This window comes from Nuphar pumila, chromosome 9 (assembly GCF_984573655.1).
Source record: "Nuphar pumila chromosome 9, dmNupPumi1.hap1.1, whole genome shotgun sequence".
Lineage (NCBI taxonomy): Eukaryota > Viridiplantae > Streptophyta > Magnoliopsida > Nymphaeales > Nymphaeaceae > Nuphar > Nuphar pumila.
The window spans coordinates 30,419,191-30,439,982 of NC_143257.1; the positions used below are offsets into that span (position 1 = coordinate 30,419,191).

The window sequence follows — 20,792 nt, forward strand, 5'->3', positions numbered from 1 at the left end:
GAAGTAGTATTAGCCCTAGGAGTATATGACTTTGATGAAGATGAGGTTGGTCGGCCATGCTTATCCCAGCAACGATCTTCTAAATGTCCAGATTTTCCACAGAATGTACATTGAAGCTTTCCTCTGCCTCCCACACCTCGGCCGCGACCTCGTCCTCTGATGTTCTGAAGATTTCCACGTCCATAACCAGATGAGACAACTAAGGCAGAAGACTGAGTCACAGGCTGAGAATGTGGAAGAGATATAGCAAGTCTGCTTAGACGGTTATATGCCTCAGCAAGAGTAGGCACATCCGACCCAGTCAACATTTGGACTTTTGCTACAGAAAATTCTGAAGATAAACCTGTAAGAAACCTAGCAACCATAGTTTGTTCTTGATGATACTTTTGTTTCGAACAACAGAGAGGTCTGTGAGCATTAAGTCTTTCAAAAGCAGCTTTTACGGAGGCATAGTACTGGGCCAAGGTTTGATCTCCCTGCTGTAAATTGTATATTTCCTGTTCGACTTGTAGGATACGACTCACATTAGTTTCTTGTGAGTATGTATCTCGAAGATTGTCCCACATCTGTTTGGCGGTATTATAATAAATTAAACCATCTGCAATATGGGGTTCGACACTATTCATAATCCATGACATGACTATGTCATTATCTTCATCCCAAGTAACATATTTTCCCACCTTTTCAGTGGGTCCATCTTCCAACAAGATATGTTTTCTACGATGTCCAGATACCGACATCATAAATGTTCTGGACCACCTGACATAGTTGGTTTCATTTAACCTCACAGACGAGCCGTACGAAAAGGGATTGGCAAATGCCTTATATTCTCCCATCTGTTCGAATTTTGAATCACCTTTCGAAGTTTCAGCAATACTGCAGGAAAAAAAAAACTGGACAGTCTCCACACTATCCAAAAAAAAACCCCGCGTGTTACACCCACACGCCAACTGATATTCCAACCAACAGTTGTTCACTTACGAACAACAATAAAAAAACCCCACTACAGTAGTGAGCAGCAGCCCACAAGCAGACAGATAATTCAACACTTCAGTGATTCACAGCTAACACGACTTCTGCATATGCAGAAAATTTTTTCATAACAGGGGCAGCTCCCTAGACATATACAGTTTGACAATACGTCATTAATTTTTCCCGAGCAACACCACTAAGAGTTGGATTGCTGGAGGGAAAAAAATAAGCAGGAAGTACCAGCACCAATCAAACTCCACACAGCCACGATATCACCAATCAAACTCCACACAGCCACGATATCAAGATACACAAAACAGGCCCCCAACCATATGTAAAATCACCAACAGTAATCAGACTCCCAACAGCAACTATAGCAATATCTCACAACATGTTCAGTGTATATTATACCAACAGCAATCAACTCCCAACAGGTAGCCACGAAACCGAGACAGTAGGCAGTCATGAAATGATAAAAACAAGAAGCTACGAACTCACAGCAAGCATCCACGACAAGAAGCTGTGAACTCACAGCAAGCATCCACGACCAACTGCGTGATCAGATCTGTCAACAGATCCAGAAAAAATTTTTTATCGCTGACCTGATTAGGTATTTTTCCTTTTACTCATTAGATCTGTTGACAGATCTGGTGGCCTCCACGATCTGATGGCCTCCACGATCTGATGGCCTCCACGATCGATCGAGCCTTGATCAGACTCGATCACGCTCCCACGATCGGTACTGCTTTGATACCATGTAGACGATGGCCTGAACCCTAGAAATAGAGAAGAGAGAGAGAGAAGAGAGAGAGAGAGAAGAGAGAAAGAGAGAGAAGAGAGAGAGACGACTGCAAAGAAAAAATCAGAACTCATAATACGATTAGGGCCTCTCTCTATGTTAAATAGAGAGAGGCTTAAAGACCTAATTACAATACTGCCCCATTATAAAGAACTAAATTACAAAAAGCACCTTAATGAAAGATAACTCTACTTAAAACCACCTATTCTCAACAGTTACATCGTGCAACATGTGCTAGTTAGACTTTCACTTATGCTAATAAACTGCTCATGTTAGTTCAGTAACTTTTTAGTTACTCATCACACATAAGTTAATTATTTATGCTTCTTTCAAACATTTCTGTCTACTTGTGCACCTACTAGTTTTTCACGAAACTAACCCATTTTATGGGTACAGGTGATGATTAGGTGCTTAGCAGGCGATGGCGCGATTGCGAGATGTCTTCAGGATCCACTGTTACCACTCGCAGCTCTTGTCCTGATCGTTTTGGGTTTTTGTTACGGATTTCTTAAGAAAATCCAAATTTTGTACAACTTAAAAACTATTTATACTACAAATGTTTTCATCTAGATATTTGCAAGTTATGCCTTTGTCTTTTTTGCTCTTTTAGCTAACGTGCCCAAGATTGTCGACTTGCCCTCTTTTCTTTTAAAAAAATGCTTTCGCTGATTTTATAAATAAACTCTAAAAAGAAAAATGATTTTCTAGCCTTAAAACCATTTTCAAAAGGTTTACAAGTTCGAAATTTTGGGGCGTTACAGAAACTGCACACCCCGGGCCATGTCCCACCAACTGCGGGCATTGTTCTTCAGCCTGAAGGTCTCGTATAACGTCTTCTTGTCGCCGAGGACTGACAAGACCTCAAACACTCGTTCTACCTCCTTCACCCAGTTATCGGCCATGTCTGGGTCGGGCTTGCCATCGAAGGTCGGAGGGTCAAGCTTCAAAAATTTCTCATAGGTCGCTGCGGTATACTGGCTCGGTTCAGGAACGGGCGCTTGATACCTTTGGGAATGAATCTGGTCTCACATAGCCACTGCAAGGGTACTTTGGAAATCCATCACGAATCCCCGTTGTTCTGACCATTCGTCAGCAGAATCGTCGTTCGAGTTTCTTACCATCCTTGAAGTAAACAAGGGATACCAAAGATCAGAAATTAAATTTCAGGAAACTCGAGATAAAAGCCAAAACATTTGTACTATTCATGCGTAACATGAGTAGTTTATAAAAACCCAGCAACGCTGGTACATAAGCAGAACGTGTCAAGCCACTTAGCTTAACAATGCAAAAATACAGCTACAAAGCAAGAAAAAATTATATACTCATAACGCGATATAGATGCTCAATGGTCAAGAATCCTTGCTTCTCTTAGCTCTGATACCAAATCTGTAATGCCCCAAAATTTTAAACTTTCGAACCTTTCAGAAAATAGGCTAGAGACTAAAAAAAATATCTTTCCTTCAGAGTTTGTTTATGAAATCAGCGAAAATCTATTTTTTTATTAAATTCAGAAAGGCAAGCTGACAATTTTGGGCACGTTAGCTAAAAGAACCAAAACTCGCAATCCATGCTACTTGCAAAACACTTAGAAATGCCACTTCTATTAAAAGAAGTTCCCAAATAGTATAAATTTTGGATATCCCAAGGAAAATCCATTACAAAACCCCAAAAACGTCCAGGATGCGAGCTAAGAGCAGGAAGAGGAAATCTTGAAGCCATTTTGCCATCGCGCCATCGCCCGTGGTGTACCTAATCATCTCCTGTACTCATAGAATGTGTTAGTTTCGCAAAAAACTAGTAGGTGCACAAGAGAGACTACAAGAAACTGGATGAAGTACATTTAATTCAATGTGCTAAGCAGTTTAAAGCAGATATGCAGTTAAACAGGTAAGCAGTTCAAAGCAGGCAGGCAGTTCAAAATAGGTAAGCAGTTCAAAGCAGGTAGGCAGTTCAAAACAAGTAAGCAGTGCAATTATCAAACACAACATGACGATTCATTTGATCGTAAGCTGTGAACTACTGTGCAATAAGCAAGTCTCATGACCCATCAACCAGTGTGAACAAACTTTATGTTTCGATATTACTGGTCTGCGGGTACGTGCAGGCAAAACGTAGAAACAACTGAGACTAGTTCGGGCGTCTGTTATTTTATGTATTTTCAATAACTCTTATAGCTAGTTGAGTCCGCTCTTAAGGGGACGACTTAAGCCGAGAGAGGATTCCCCAAAGGCAGGTACTTGGCAATTGATACATCCAACTTTTGCAGAAGTCCATGAGATCTACCACCTACGATAATGTCTGGTAGTCCCTTCCCCTAACTCCAATGACTGGGGAGGCCAGATCTTTGCCCGTGGGGTAGTTGTTAACAACCTGTCCATTGGAGTTTTGTACCAATCCATCCTCTCCCTTGACAGAACAATAAGAAGCGAATGGGTGCGTTAGGTGTTGCTTAACTAACAACCCATTCTATGCTGTGGTCTTTCAACCACTCGAGCATCTAGCCTATGAAGGCGATCAATCACCATTTTATGTGATTACAACATTGTGCATTTAACACTATTCGAGGTCGCACAACCATCTTATCTGATCATCGCAGTACTAGCGTGTAGTGCACGACTACAAGTACTCTAGGATAAATGGGTGTAGTTCTTCAATAAGAACCCCAACAAAGTGTTTCACAAAGATGTAATGTTTCTCAAACTTTACTTTTGACATTCTTTATCTTTTGAAACAATCAACTGCTTGTGCCAACATTTGCATGCGATCTTCTAGAATCTCATCCGCTATCAGAGTATCTACATGCCTCGCATGACTCGATACCGGCCTCGATAGACGGAATACAGGTTTCTCAACGGAAGCCCACTAAGAAGCTTGTTCAAGCCCCAATTCGGGGTTACCCGAGATATATCGGATAGACAAACAAAACCAGCCAATCACATTTTTCTAAATACTTCGATTTGGGTAGTCTTTGATGCTTTTGCGCAGTTCCCTAAATTCTCAAGTCTACTATGTAGGACTGCTCACTCGAAAAGCCAGGATCCTTGCTAGGGATCCCTCTCTTTAGACGAGGATGTATCACTAGCTCCCAACTCAACTCTTGTCGCAACAGGGAGAGTGGTAAATGCCTCTTGCATCCTCCACGAGGATGTCTTTATGGTACATGCAATAAGCGAAAACCTGAGCGTCATCTGCAATGGCAAGGCAGTAACAAAACATTTGCAAAAACAAGAGCCTGGGCGCAAAGCACGACGGTAAACTAAAGACATGACCGAAAGTAAAGGACAAGGATCGCGAAACCGCATCCTTGAGTTAAATGCGTACTCGTATAAATATATATTTATTTAATTGTCCTTTTTAGTTAATTAAACTAAATTCAATTATCAAAGTCTTCCATGCAATCTTTCCCTACCTTGGGGAGTTATAAGCTTACTGGCGCCTGCAGGTGTAAACGATTGACGGCTCGGGTTGCAGAGCGCGATCGGGATCCATCGTACGAGCTGCAAAAGCGACAGTCTTAGCAAGCCAACACAAAAAATAGAACATCAAGGGCACTACGGCTGACCTGACGTGAAGCAGAGGCTTCATGCCCTTGCGCACCTACTATCAGCGCAAGAAGTAGGGGCAAGGGCTGCGAGCCCCTTCTGACCTGCTGTCAGCAAAATACGAGGAGGCAGGGGGTTGCACCCCTGCCCTCAGAAAACAAGGGCAGGCAGGGCTGCGCCCCTGCCTGACAAAGTAGAAGAGAGGCAGGGGGCTTCACCCTTGTCTGTCAAGCATGCAAGGAGGCAGGGACTTGTCCCCTACCTAGCGATTATGCGAATAGGCTGGGGGCAAAGCCCCTGCCTGATGTCGGGGGAGAGGAAGGAGGCTATGCCCCCTTCCAGCTTAAAGGCAAAGAGGTAGGGGCTAGGCCCCTGCCCATTAGCCAGCAAGGGGGAGGGGGGCAAGGGGCTTCGCCCCTGCCTGCTGAATACGCAAAGAGCCAAGGGCTTGGCCCCTGCCTATCGAACACGCAAACAGGCAGGGGGCGAAGCCTTTGCCTGACGCCAGAGAAGAGAGAGCAGGGAGGGGCTCGACCCCCTCCCCTGCCGTAACAGGGAGCAGGGAGGGCTCGACCCCTCCCTTGCCGTAACAAGAAGCAGGGAGGTGCTCGGCCACCTCCCTTGTCGTAACAGGGAGCAGGGAGGGGCTCGGCCCCCTCCCTTACCGTAACAAGAAGCAGGGAGGGGCTCGACCCCCTCCCCTACCGTAACAAGAAGCAGGGAGGGGCTCAGCCCCCTCCTGTGTACTACGAAGGTAGGGAGGGTCGAGCCCTGCCCTGCGAAGATCGAAGGCAGGGAGGGCTCGAGCCCCTCTTTGCGATAAACAGAGGCAGGGAGGGTCAGACCCTGCCCTGCACACCGAAATAGGGGAACAAGGAGGGGCTCGACCTCCCTGTGAAAAAGGGGACAGGGAGGGGTCTCGACCCTCCCTGGTGAAGACAAAAGGGCAGGCAAGGGCCCCAAAACCCCCTGCCGAGACCCTTCTCACAGGCAGCAGGGGTTTTATCCCTGCCGACCTGTCGGCATACTGGTAGGGGCTAAAGCCTTTGCCAGATGGCAAAAGGGAGAAGAAAATAAAAGAGGAAGAGGAGGCGGCTGAAGGAAAAGAAAAGGGGAAGAAGAAGCGGCGCGTACCTGGAGGGGGGTCGCCTGTGCCGATCCCGACCGAAGAGGGACAGGAGAGGTGAGGGTGGTCACCTAAGGGTTGCCGGCGATCGGACGGGAGGTCGCAGGAGGGAGTTGCCGGTGGCGGTGGTTCATCGGCGAGTAGAAACGAGGAGTGGGAGAGGCAGTTGGGGGAGAGAGAGATGAGAGAGCAGAGGGGAAAGGGGGGTTTCGAGAACCTCCCCCCCTTTGCCTCGTTGTCTTTAAAAGACACGAGGGAGGCGGTGCCTCCAATGGGTCCGGGTCCGGATCCGACCCGAATCCAAGTTAATTTTTTTTTCGTGTTTTACAAGTTGTCCATGGTACGAAACCATGCACAACTTGAGGGAGACTATTAAGAATGTATATGTACATACGGGTCCAGATTTGGACCCGTATCCTTATAACCTCACATGATAGATGATATTTGGAATATCGGGTCTGGATTGAAGAATCTCAGACCCGATCCGGTCAGTGTAATATATATATCAAGGAATAGGGCACAATTCTTATTGATTAAGAATTGTGCTTCTCTCGGCTACCTCCTTCCTTCTCTTCCTTACAACAGTGATATAGAAGATCAAAACTACAACTGCGTGATTTCTTAGACAAGGCAGAATACTGCTCCAAACAATTGGCAGCCTAACTCTAATTGCCTGAGGTGCCATATGAACTACCCTGGGAGACCGTGTCCTCATGACACTGGTGGTTGTCTCTATTGTGGCAAAGTTGGCCACTTTATAAGGGATTGCACCAAGAAGGCTATAGATGAACAAAGGAGGAATCCCAGATCTGCCGGACCCTCTTGACAAGCACTACAGTGCCCTAAGTTTCAACGACCGCCACCTAGAGTAGAACAAAGACATGCGGCAGGTCATGTATATGCTGTAACGACTGAACAAATCGAAAATGATGACCTGATTGAAGGCACCGTACTTGTGAATGGACATGCCGCTTACGTCTTGTTTGATTGTGGTGCTAATCATACCTTTATCTCCGATGATTTCACAGAACAACTCCACGCTTCGGTGCAACCGGTTGATAAAATGATCAAGGTATATAATCCATTGGGTTCACGCTCCAAATGTATCCAGTGTGTAAAGAACTTGGATATAGAGATAGCTGGGCAACATTTTCCTACTGATGTCATCCTAATCGATATGGTGCAGTATGATATCATTCTGGGAATGAACTGGTTGACCCAGAAACATGCTAGGATTTTGTGCTGCGAGGGCAGGGTGATTCTATCTCGACCGAGATTCCTAAGGTGGAATACTAGTTATCCAAACTTGTCCCGCAAAAGCGACTCATATCGGCACTTAAGGTACAAAAATACCTTAGGAAGGGTTGTGTGGCCTTCCTATTGAGTCTCTCTGCAGAAAGTTCATCTGTCATGCCTATCATGAGTGTGGAAGTGGTGCGGGAGTTTCCCGATGTGTTTCCTGAGGAATTGACAGGACTTCCGCCACTTCGTGAGGTTGAATTTGGAATTCAATTCTTACCTGGAACGACGTCAATATCAAAAGCCTCTTATCGTATGGCGCCAACTGAGCTCAGTGAGCTGAAATGTCAGTTGAAAGAACTGATGGAACAAGGGTTCATCCGTCCAAGTGTCACCGTGGGGAGCTTTAGTGTTATTCGTAAAGAAGAAGGATATATCCCTTCAGTTATGCATTGATTATCGAATGCTTAACCAGGCAACCATTAAGAACAAGTATCTGTTGCCTCAGATTGAGGATTTATTCGATCAACTCAGAACAACGAGAGTGTTCTCCAAGATCGAGTTAAAGAGGATGATATACCTAAGACTACCTTCAGAACGAGATATGACCATTATGAGTTCGTAGTAATGCCGTTCGGACTCACGAATGCGCCAACTGTCTTCATAAACCTGATGAATCAGATATTCAGGCCATACTTGGACACGTTTGTCATAGTCTTCATCGATGATATTCTCGTTTATTCCGAGAACAAGGAACAACACCAGGAGCACTTGAGAATCGTCTTGAAAACCCTTCAAGATAATCAGCTCTATGCCAAGTTTTCAAAATGTGAATTCTGGCTAGACAAAGTGATGTTCCTTGGCCATGTAATCTCAAAAGATGGAAGATTTCGTCAACTGGAAGCCATTCTTGGCTGATTCAGGCAGAATTCGATTGTCAAGCCTGACAATGCAGCCTGAGCTCTTCGATCGGATTGTAGCCGAACAATTCAAGGACTCCCAGTACTTGGAACTGAAAGTTAGCGCTGAAAAATATGATACTTTCTTCCACTTAAAGGATGATGGGGGAATATGGATAGAAGAAAGGATATGGGTTCCAAATAATCCTGAGCTAAGAGAGGAAGTACTCCAGGAGACTTATAGTAGCAAGTATACTATCCACCCTGGAGGTACAAAAATGTTCTGAGACTTACAGAGAAAGTACTGGTGGAGGGATATGAAGAGAGACGTGGCTACGTTTGTCTCGAAGTATCTGACCTGCCAGCAAGTTAAGATCGAACATCAACGACCTGACGGTAAAATGCAACAAATCGAAATTTTGGAATGGAAATGAGAGGGTATTACGATGGATTTCATCGTAGGATTACCCCAATCCAGGAGACGACACGACTCCATATGGGTGATTGTGGACAGACTCACCAAGTTTGCTCACTTTCTGTCAATCAACACTCGATATTCAACTGAAAGATTGACAGAGATCTATGTTCGAAAAATCGTCAGACTCTATGGAGTGCCGATAACGATCATATCTGATCGTGACCCGAAGTTCACCTCTCACTTTTGGGAGCAGCTACAGAGAGCCCTGGGGACAAAACTTAAGTTCAGTATAACATTCCATCCCCAAACTGATGGGCAATCTGAGCGGACCATACAAACTCTTTAGGATATGCTAAGAGCCTGTATGTTGGAATGGAAAGGGGATTGGGATTCCCACTTAGCGTTGGCAGAATTCGCTTACAATAATAGCCACCACGCTAGCATTGGGATGGCACTGTATGAAGCCTTGTACGGATGACCCTGCCGATCACCAATCGATTGGGGCGAAGTGGGTGAGCGAACCTTGGACTCACTCATTGTCTTACAACACTACACTGAGCAGGTTCATATGATCAGGAAGAAGCTACTGACTGCTCAGAGCTGACAAAAGAGCTACGCAGATCAACGACATAGGGAGTTCACTTTTTCGGTTAGAGACAAGGTTTTTGTCAAGGTCTCCCCAACCAAGAGTGTGTTTCGTTTTGGAAAGAAGGAGAAGCTCAGCCTCAGATTCGTTGGTCCTTTCGAGCTTTTGAACCGGATCGAAGAGACTGCCTATAGAGTAGCATTGCCACCGCAATATGCGTTGATAAACAATGTATTTCATGTGTCAATGCTTAGAAAATACGTTCACGACCCTTCCCACGTCATCGAACATGAAGACATCAACATTCAAGAAGATATGACGGTGGAAGAAAGACCTATTGAAATCGTGGACTGTTGGGAACAAGTGCTAAGGTCGAAGGTCATCCCACTTGTTAAGGTGAAATGACAATATCATGGGATCAATGATTGCACTTGGGAGTCCGCATTCTTAAAAATAGTATCTCGCCCTAGTTCTTGATTGAGCCCTCTAGGACACTTCGGTATTCACGTGCTGGCCTTGTAACTATCGTTGGATGCCGATTTTCGTATATATTGTCTTGAGATTGTCGTTGTGTTATATATCGCCAAGGCTCCTGCTTAAATGTAATTTAAGATTTATCGTCGCGTCGTATGATATCAAGGTTTCCTACTTTCTGCAATTTCCAATTATATACTTAAATTATGCATTTTGTCTTGTCGTCGCGTCGAACGATGCCAAGGTTTCCCTTTTTTCTGCAATTATATATGTAGAATATTTCGTCCGGTTTCACCCCCCTGAATAATAAGTATATGCATTTCTTTACGCCGCCGCCATATAAAGTATAGGCTTCTGCTTATATTATATATATGGCGCGTAAGTGAGCGTTCAAATGAAGATCAACTCCAAATCGCCAATACGATTCCATTACCGCTCCTCGATTAAGATTCTGCTTAACGAATGAAGCCCCTATTGGAATGACTTCGCCTTTGCGCAAAACCGCTTTTTCGTAAGAACTAAGTCATTTGCATATGGCCTGGCTATGGCCCAAGGTTCCAATACACCTTGATGGATGCAAAGTATGCACAACGGTGCACATCCATTCTCGAGTTAAAGCGTAGCGATTTCTCCATTAAAGAGGGAAAGTGCTACTGGGAATTCTGAAAAGATGCTCACCGAGCTTAAAAGAAACGCACGCTTCCTCAGTTAAAGAGAGGGAGTGCTGCAGAATTTTTTGAAGAAGCTCAACCAAGGTTAGAAAGAGCATAGCATGTTACTCCATCATATAGAGGAGGTGTTGCCCATATGCCTTGAGTACTTTCTATGACGTAGAAAGGTTCGTCACACTTCTGCAGTCAAAGCAGGGGAAGTGCTGACATGATGGTTGGCAGAAGAGCTGCCGAAACCAGTTGAATGACATGAAGATGCCTTGTTGTTGGAACGCTGCTAGAAAGACTCGTTTCCATGCTTGCCTGTAAGGGCACTTCACTCGTAAGAGCCGCTGAGCCAGAGTGGTTGCTGCGCCTTGACTAGGCCAACTGCTCGTTGCAGTGAAACACGACGAGCAACCAATCCAAAAGAGATCGAGTCATATGCATGCTCATGGATACTGTTACACAACTAGGCTCGTAAGGGCCATCATGCCAGAATACGTTGTCTACCCGAAAGAGGTGAGATGCTCGTGATGGTCGAAGAGCCAAGAGCTCAGTTAAGCATGCATATGAATAAGACTTAAATGTCTTATGAATCTCGTGGTTAAATGTCCATGTTAGGGGAGATTACTAAATGGGGTCTGGTACATATATCCTTAGTGCAGGATGCATTGGCTTATCCGAATGACAAGACCATATCCGACAAGTAACGGTTAGACTGACGGACCCCTTCAGGACTTGCTCATCGTGGAAGACGGTGATGGTACAACCCGAGTGACATATGTTTGATACTGAACCTGACAGAGTTCAATAGGGCCTCAGTCACTCAAGGGGTTTGAGGTCGTGGTTATCCTTAAATATCTAAGGATTGAACTCAACTACTGCAAGTAGATGATGCATCCGAATTGGCCTGTTAGGGTTCTCTTGGTACGAGAATACCGCTCTAACATGGATGGGGGTCATCAGGCCTCTAGGGTATCTAAAATACATAGAATAATCAACCCCAAGAACGTCGCATTGATGCCTGGACAAAGAGTTCTCCCATGTACCAGGGAGTAAAATGTTAATATCGAAACAATGCATTAGCTCTAGGTTCATCGATGTATTGAATGTATGAGTGGATGGACGTTGTTGTGTCAAGTCTTTCATAACCTTATAAACGGTGTCATGGTCGGTATACTACTGGACCGATTGGGCAAAGACCCATATTGTATCTGCACGACTAAGTGAAGCTTGCCCTTAGATTCGTTGGATCCGGATGTGCCAAGTATGAAGACTTGAGCTTCACATCCCTTTGAGACCCTGAAGAGGTCAATGCTAAGTCTTGGAGACTTGAGCAAGAGATTCAAATGACAGCCGTGGAGAAGCTTACGCTAAATCGTGCAGACTTGATCAAGACATTCAAATCACAGCCCTGGAGAGGCTTACGCTAAGTCGTGCAGACTTGAGCGAGTGATTCAAATCACAGCCTTGAAGAGGCTTGTACTAAGTCATGAAGACTTGAGCGAATGTTCAACTCATAGCCCTGAGGAGGCTCTTGCGATATACGCTAAGTCGTGGAGACTTGAGCGTCGTTATTGCAAACTGTGACCCTGAGTGGTCAACGCATTTACTTGAGTTGAATGGATGCATGATTGCTTGCTTACCAGACCATCAGTGGTTCTGACCCCGTTTAATAGGGATTTCAGGTGTTAAAATTATGTTGCGATATGCGGGGCAAGGCGGCATCAAGTTTCAAGGTTTCTCTAGACAGAATTGTATTGCTTTCTTTTATTGAACAAATACTGCTTTCCCAAGCAATAATGTTTATATTAAACAAGGGGTTTTGATAAATGGAATACCTTGGTGGTCAAGGAGTGCTTGACCACATACCTGTGATGTACCCAGAGCTTTCTAAAACCGACGACTCATTATCGTCTATTTTTCGCTACTAAATCCTTTTCTAAGTTCCGCTGCAAAAAAAAAAAAATTCATGAAAATTTTAACTTAGCTTTGTTTTGGAAATCCGGGACGTTACACCAGTGGCGATCATCGATTGTCGAGACCAAGTACTCATATCTAAAACGATTTCTCTTGTAAAGGTGCGTTGGCAGCACCATGGAATAGAGGAATGTACTTGGGAGCCTGAGTCCGATATCAGGGAAAAATACCCTGACTTGTACCTTGATCAATGAATCCAATAGAAATTTCGTGAACGAAATTATTTTAAGGAGGGTAGGATGTAAAATCCAATGCAAAAAAAAGTGTTAGTTGGACCCGAGTTGGATCCGGACCTGTCCCGGACCACTCTCCCTCTCTCGCGCCTATTTAAAGCAGCGAGGAGGGGAGGGGTTTCACATTCGAAACCCCTTCCCCTCTCGCTCTCTCGTTTCTCTCTCAGTACCCGACCCCCTCTCCCACTCTCCTTGCATTTGCCGAGCAGTGGCCACCGGCGACACTCGCATGTCGGCGACCCTCCTTCCGGCAACCCCCCAGGTACGCGTCTTCTTCTCCTGTTTTCTTCCCTTTCTTTCTCGTTGAGTCGGCAGGGGAGGGGTCGAGCCTCTCCATGCTTCCTCTGAAGGCAGGGGAGGGGTCGAGCCCCTCCCTGCTCCCTCTGATTTAAGGGGAGGGGTCGAGCCTGCTCCCTGCACCCTCTAACGACAGGGAAGGGGCCGAGCCCCCTCCCTGTACCCCTGTATGGAAGGGAGGGGCCGAGCCCCTTCCCTGCATACCCTTTGGCAGGAGTGAGGCCAAGCCCCTCCCTATGCCCTCGTTTTGCAGGGGAGGGGTCGAGCCCCCTCCCTACGCCTTCTTCTAGTAGGCAGGGGCGTCGCCTCTGCCTCCACTAATTTCGGCAGGCAGGGGTGAAGCCCCCTACCTCCCCCTTTGTGACCAACGGGTAGGGGCCACGCCCCTGCCTCTTTGCTCCTTCGGCAGGCAGGGGCGAAGCCCCCCTGCCTCCCTCGTTGTTTTTGTTAGGTAGGGGCTTTACCCCTGCCTCTCTTCCACCTTGTTAGGCAGGGGCACAACCCCTGCCTACTCTCGCTTTCGGAAGGCAGGGGTGCAACTCTTACCTCTGTTCGATCTCTCGAAAGGTAGGGGCACAACCCCTGCCTCTGTATGAACCATCGTCAGGCAGGGGTGCAACCCCCTGCCTCCCTGTTTTTTTTCGTTGACAGCAGGTCAGCAGGGGCTCGCATCCCCTGCCCCTGCTTCTTGCATTTACAACAGGTTTGCAGGGCCACACTGCCACACTGCCCCTGCTTCTTTCACGACAGAACAACGGCAGTGCCCCTGTCCTCTACTTTTTTGATTGAGATAGCATGTTGACGTCTCGCTTTTGCAGCTCGTACGACGGATCCAGTTCGCGCCCTGCGGTCGTCGTGCTTTGCGTACAGGCTCTGCGTTTGGACTTCTGCTTTCAGTCTTTCCTTTGTCGTCGTGCTTTGCGTACAGGCTTTGCGTTTGCACTCCTGCTTTCAGTTTTTACTTTGTCGTCGCGCTTTGCGCCTAGGATCCTGCTTTTGCAAATGTTTCGTTACCGCATTGCCATTGCAAATGATACTAATGATTTCTCTCATTGCATGTACTATTAGATGCATCCTCGTGGACTATGCACAAATATTTACTACTCTTCCTCTTACGATAAGAGATGAGTCGGGGGCTTAAACGATACGTCCTCGACTAAGGAAAGGGATCCCTAGTAAGGATCTCGGCTTTTCGAGTGATCGGTCCTGCAAGGTAGACTTGAGGATTTTTGGGAGTTACGCTAAAACATCAAAAGACTACCCAAACTACGTTTTTGGAAAGGGGGTGCTTGTCTATTTCAGTTTGTGCATCTGACACATCTCGGGTAACCCTGAATTGGGGCTCAAATGAACTTCTTGGCAGGGGGTTCTGTTGAGAAACCTGTATCTCGTTCATCAAGGCCAGCATCGAGTCATGCAGATACTACGATAACGGATGAGAGATTCTAGAAAATCGCATGCCATATGTTGACACGAATTGTCGACTGTTTCGAAAGATACAAAATGTCAAAAGTAAAGTTTGAGAAACATTACATCTTTGCGAAACACTTCTGTTGAGGCTCCTGTTAAGGAACTATATCCCTTTCATCATAGAGTACCTGTAGACGTGCACTGCTCGTTAGTACTATGATGATCGGACGAGACAGTCATATGACCTCGAAGTGTGCTAAATGCACAATGCTGTAATCACATAAAATGGTGATTGATCACCTTCACAGGCAAGATGCTCGAGTGGTTGAAAGACCATAGCATGTAGAATGGGTCGTCAGTTAAGCAACGCTTGACGCACCCATTCGCCTTTTGTTTCTGTCAAGGGAGAGGATGGATCAATACAAAAACTCCAATGGACAGGTTGTTAACAACCACCCCACGGGCAAAGATCCGGCCTCCCCAGTCATTGGAGTTAGAGGATGGGACTACCAGACATTATCCTAGTTGGTAGATCACATGGACTTCTGCAGAAGTTGGATGCATCCGTTGCCAAGTAACTGTATTTGGGGAATCTTCTTTCGGCCAAAAGCCATCCCCTTAAGAGTGGACTCAACTAGCTATTTGGGTTATTGAAAATACATTGAATAACAGACGCCCGAACTGGTCTCAGTTGTTTCTACGATTCGCGTTTGCGCGTACCCGTACGTCAGTTAATATCGAAACATAAGTCTGTTCACACTAGTTGATGGGTCATAAGGCTTGCTAGTTGCTTGGTAGTTCACAACTTATGATTGAATGAATCATTATGCTGCATTTGACAGTTACACTGCTTATCTGTTTTAACTGTTTATCTGTTTTAAACTGCATGCTGAATCAAATATACTTAATTCAGTTTTCTGTCGTCTCACTTGTGCACCTACCATTTTTTCGCGAAACTGACCCATTTTATGGGCACAGGTGATGAATAGGTTGCGAGACACGCGATGGCGCGATTGCAAGATGATCTCAAGATCCCACTGTTTCTGTTAGCAACTCGCGTTCTGGACTTTTGGGTTTTTGGGCAAAGGTTTCCTCAAGAAATCCTAATTTTGTATAACTTAAAGTTATTTCTAATACAAATGGCTTATTATAATGGTTGCAAGTTATTTCTATTTGGTGAATGTGGATTTTTACGCTAACGCGCCCAAGGTTGTCAACTTGCCTCTTTTATTCAAAGAAAAATGTTTCCGCTGATTTGTTATAAACTCTGAAAAGAAGAGAGAATTTTCTAGTCTTCTGACTTTTTTGAAAAGGTTTATAAGTTTGAAATTTTGGGGCGTTACATTGCTTGTGCCTCATCGATGATTGCCCTCCACACCGCTCACCTTTGTGGCATCGGGTGTGGCTGTCCCTCTTGGGTTGTTGCTTTCCCATGAGACTCTCGCCTCATTGGGCCTCCAAGTGCTGTGTGCACTAATTGGGCTCTCTGCTCCCACGCAGTGGCCTGCGATAGTCGCTTCTGCTCACCGTGTCCCATCTCGTGTTGGCCTTGGGATTGCTTCAGTGTGCCGCTTCTCCTCAAGGCTTGCCTAGCCCGCATCCTAGGCACCACACAATCTTTAGAAAAGCCGTGACAGAATGATTCAAGAGCTGGTCCCTTTAAAACCGAGCATGTTATTCACATCTGTAAGGTCAGATTTAAGAAAAAACAAAAGGTCAGATTTAAGAAAAAACAAAGAAACCCATGAAAATCTTGGTTCACACTCTAGTTCTCATATTTTCAGTTCTCATATTTTAGTGGCCCTATTTATATTACCTTTTAACTCATTTTCTCAAAATAAAAAAATAAGATTTACATATGCAATATTTTCAAAATACCGACAGTTGTGCCCTCCTTTGGAGAGACCTGCACTCCTAAGATGACATATTAAGTGCTGACTTTGTTTTGATTTGGCATTGAAACTAAATTAGTACTGCTCAATCTCTAGACTGGTAATTATTGTACCCATGCTTCCTTTGTTTAATTCATATTGTCTGGAGAGACCTGCATTAGCATTAGTTTGAATTGATGTTGAAATGATGTGGGCATCAGTTGAGGGTGGCTCTACGCTTGAGCCTTATGATGCCATTGGACTGTTGTGGATTTTGCTGAAAGTATCAAGCATAACCTTCAAATTTAGTGACGAATGTTGTCAGCTTGGAATGAACATGGTGGTTATATTACCAGAGGAAGATTATAATTTGAGGAAGAGAATGTGCTGCAAATGTGTTTTGATCCAGCATGCTGTATGTTCAGAGCATGTAAGTGGTCAAATTAGGTGAAAAAAAATCTTTTGCCCTTATATTGGCTTTCATTAGTGGACAGAGTTTTGGATTCTCATCTCCTTACTCCAGCAGCTGCTACATTGTTGATGGTTCTTTTCATCTCCCACTTCCCATGTTTAATATTCTTTATTTGCAAGCATTTTCATTTTTTATTTGGTTACCCGTATGTGGGTGTCCTAATTTAAGATTCTCTCTCTCTCTCTCTCTCTCTCATTTGCTCCTTTTGTTTAATTTTGTGTGCTTTTGTAGTGGCGGCCAATTGTTCTACCAGACAAATACATAGAGCAAGCTTCTCCTAAAGAACAGCTTTCTATGGCAGGATTGACAGGACACCACATAGCAGCTACTGTGTTAAGCCTGTTAGGCCGCCCTCGTGACGCCCTCTACTTGATGTCATGACAAAGTTGCAGCAATGGAGGCAGTGTTGTCTCTGGTATTAACCTTACCAAAAACAAATTGAAGAAGATAAAATGATTATTGGGGGGGGGGGGGTGGAATGAGGAAATTAATGATAGGTGACATTAAAATCTCCATCATGGATGAATCAGGTATTATGCCTACATGTGTTAATTGCAGTCTGTAATAAATTGCATGTTTGAGACATGTAAGTTATTATTGCATCTTTGATGAATATGATTTTGATGTTTTTCTCTCTTCCCAATTGTTTCAATCTGGCTTTTGGGTGCAGGTCATGCTTCCTTAAGAACTGGCACCAACTAAGCCTGCCTTCTGGTTCAACCTCTCACTTGAAATTTGATATACAAAAGCTTTCCTAGTCCACATGTTTTTTCTAGTGTTCAAATTGTGCATAAACACAGATATGATGGTGGTCTATGCAACATAGATACAAGTCATTATATGGGCATACTTGGTATGACGCGAGTTTTCTAAAATTAAAACTTGGGGACACAACCGTATATGAGTATGTCTATTCAAATTCTTAACCTGAAAAATAAAGCATGAATATTATCTTAAGAACAAATTCTTGAACAACTAGTCTAGATCAGTGTGATTCAAAACATTAAAAATAAATATATGTTGAAAATTGAAATGTAATATAATCAATGGCAAATTTTAAAAAAAAACACACAATTAGATTTAAAATAAACAATCAAGATCCCAAAAAGAAATAGATAAAGGACACGGTATTGACCATATCCATGAAATATGTAATATAATCAATGACATTTAAAAGAAAAAACACAATTAGATTTAAAATAAACAATCAAGATCTCAAAAAGAAATAGATAATTACTCGGTATTGACCATATCCATGAAATGTGGTGTGTCCAATATCGTCTCTTTTTCTTCCTGACATGAGGCACACATGCTAAATGAAGTGTCTGTGGTAACATAAATGCTGGTGATGTTCCTCGGTTGCTTGAACTTTACCCAACTTATGTTTTATTCAGGTAAAATGAAAGCCTAGCAGAAAAAAATGGAAAGTGATATCTTTTCCCAACTTTTGGCCTAAAATAATTTCCTGTAGCTGTTGCTGGTTACAAAAGTTTTATCCATAAAATCCCCTCTTTTTGTGTTTTTAGTTAGATTAAAAGTACACTTGTTTTTGTACAATTAGCCTCATTTGTATGCGTTGTTGCAGTCAGTATTATACATAACTTTGAGTAATTTATAAAAAGCCACCTAGGTCATTAGCTTCCTAACTTATCAGCTATTCACCAATATCATCCCAAGATTTGGTTGTTACATTCAACCGCCTACTTCATGTGAATACATTTCAATGCCCGGTATAAAGTAAGGTGGCTAAAATGTTAGGTAGTTTTTTGTGAATAGCTAATTAGTGGGGTGGATTTTTTAAATTACTCCATAACTTCTATATTATGTTCTAGTCTCTTTTTCACCCATCAATTTTGTTAAGAACAGGGTGGGGGAAATGAATATTTTTTCAAGAAGAAAAAAGACAATTAATTGGTGCTTATTACAGTCAGCAACTATTATGACATTTTAATGCTATCATTTTTTTGAGAGATTTTGTTAAAAAAGACACAAACTCCAATGTGTCATGATAAATCTTGAAAAATATTTTAGAAATTTTTTCGTTTTAAGTTTAGATGAACCTCCCAAACATGTGATAGCCTGCTTCTAAACAAAAAAAATTAAAATCTCTTCACTTTTTCAATTTTGATATCTTTCATTTTTAATTTTTATGAAGCGCTTATGCAATAGTATCTTGAGGATGTCCATTTGTTTCTTGATCTTTTTATCCGTTTTTCTTTTCGGCTACCTCATTGTTCATAACGGTTTGAATTGCCTCCCATAGGCATAATCACCATTATCAAACCACATTTTTGTATGCTTTTAAATTATGAAAAATGATCGTACTGTACAGAAAATATGACCTGTTTCTAGAAATGCCTTGAAATTTTCGCTATTCTTTCGATGTTCAAAATTGCAAATACCCAACTTCACTATAACTTTTTTAACTCTCGCAGAACTTGCGAACTTTGTGTGATCCATCGCTTCGCTCCTTGGGTAACACAAACTACCACTTAAAGGGAGTCCTGCACATTTTTTCTTGCAGACATCATGAAGATCACATAGAATTTATATGCAAACTTTTTGTTAATCTTGAACTTTAACATCACACATATGCTATGAAGTTCGCATATACTTCACGAAGTTCGCAAATAATTTTATGTGTGAACTTTGCTCAAACTTTAGAACATCGCACATTTCACGAAGTTCACACATATTTCATGAAGTTCATAAATAATTTATGTGCGAACTTTGCTCAAACTTCTGAACATCGCACATATTTCATGAAGTACGCAGATAATTTATGTGCGATCGTCGTGAGTATGAAAACCAAAATATCGCAACCCATAATCTTTTCGTAGAATTTTTAGGGTCATTTCTAGTCCCCAATGAGTGGTCCCCAACCTGCTTCCTGACGGTGACTTTTTTGGCAACTATTTTGGCAAGAATTCATCCTCAAGAATTTTGGAATCTTCGATAGTGTTTTTTTTGGTAAGCGCATATTTAACTTCTTAACCAGCTATTTTTTTTAAACACAAATTTTTTTATTTGTTTTGGCGATTTATATGCTACTATTCCATCCTCTAGTTTTCTAGTTTTGTTGTTTATATTTTGTAAATCTTGTACAATAAACATGATATGTTAGCACAATAGTTTATTTTTTTCTTAACAATTTGGGTTTTTTGTTTGCATATACCTGTTGCACGTTTGTTTACTTATATTTCATGTCTTGGTATTGTAGAAAATGCTTAATTTGTTTAATACACTATGCAAACTGGGAGGACTATGTTAGAGGTATCCACACCTGGATCATCTTCTTCTATTAATGCACAACAAAAATACGAACTGGCTCATGAATGGTACTATGAAACAAAGAGCTTGCTTGACTTGTGGATAGAGAGGGAACCACATCCAATGCCAAGAGTTTGGTTTTTTGACATTTTCCATAGAAAAGACACCCTTTGTAAACTCAGAAAACTGCGCTTAAACACTCAACATGAAATGGAAAACAAGTTTGCCAAACAGCAGCTAGGTGTTTCACAGTGGCCCATACCTAAGAAAGAATGTATAGAAAAAATTGAAGGGTTTATAGCCATAATCTGTCTCCCATCCCGAAAGTATCTAAAGAGCGGGAGGGTTACTCAATAGTAAAGAATAGTGGTCCATTGGTTCACTCTAATGTTGTTGTTGACTTGAATGCTTGGATAGATATGTTGGAGATGGGGCTAGTTGTTGTAGCAGTGGCAAGATGAGTATGAAGGTACCTCACCAAGTGGATGATGATAAACCCCATGTTGAGTTTCATGAAGTAGATGTATCTCAGGGTCCTATGGCTATTTTGG

General features: G+C 43.2%; 1 protein-coding gene across 1 annotated transcript in view; it reads left to right on the forward strand.

Moving 5' to 3' along the window:
* DXPS3 (1-deoxy-D-xylulose 5-phosphate synthase 3) overlaps positions 1-18,083 on the forward strand; it is a 140,665-nt gene extending 122,582 nt beyond the window's left edge. Inside the window, exon 10 of the mRNA XM_090017636.1 lies at positions 17,203-18,083. Coding sequence (XP_089873762.1) covers positions 17,203-17,352 — 150 coding nt within the window. The 3' untranslated portion in view covers positions 17,353-18,083. The remainder of the gene's footprint in view (positions 1-17,202) is intronic.
* The last annotated feature ends 2,709 nt before the right edge of the window (positions 18,084-20,792 follow it).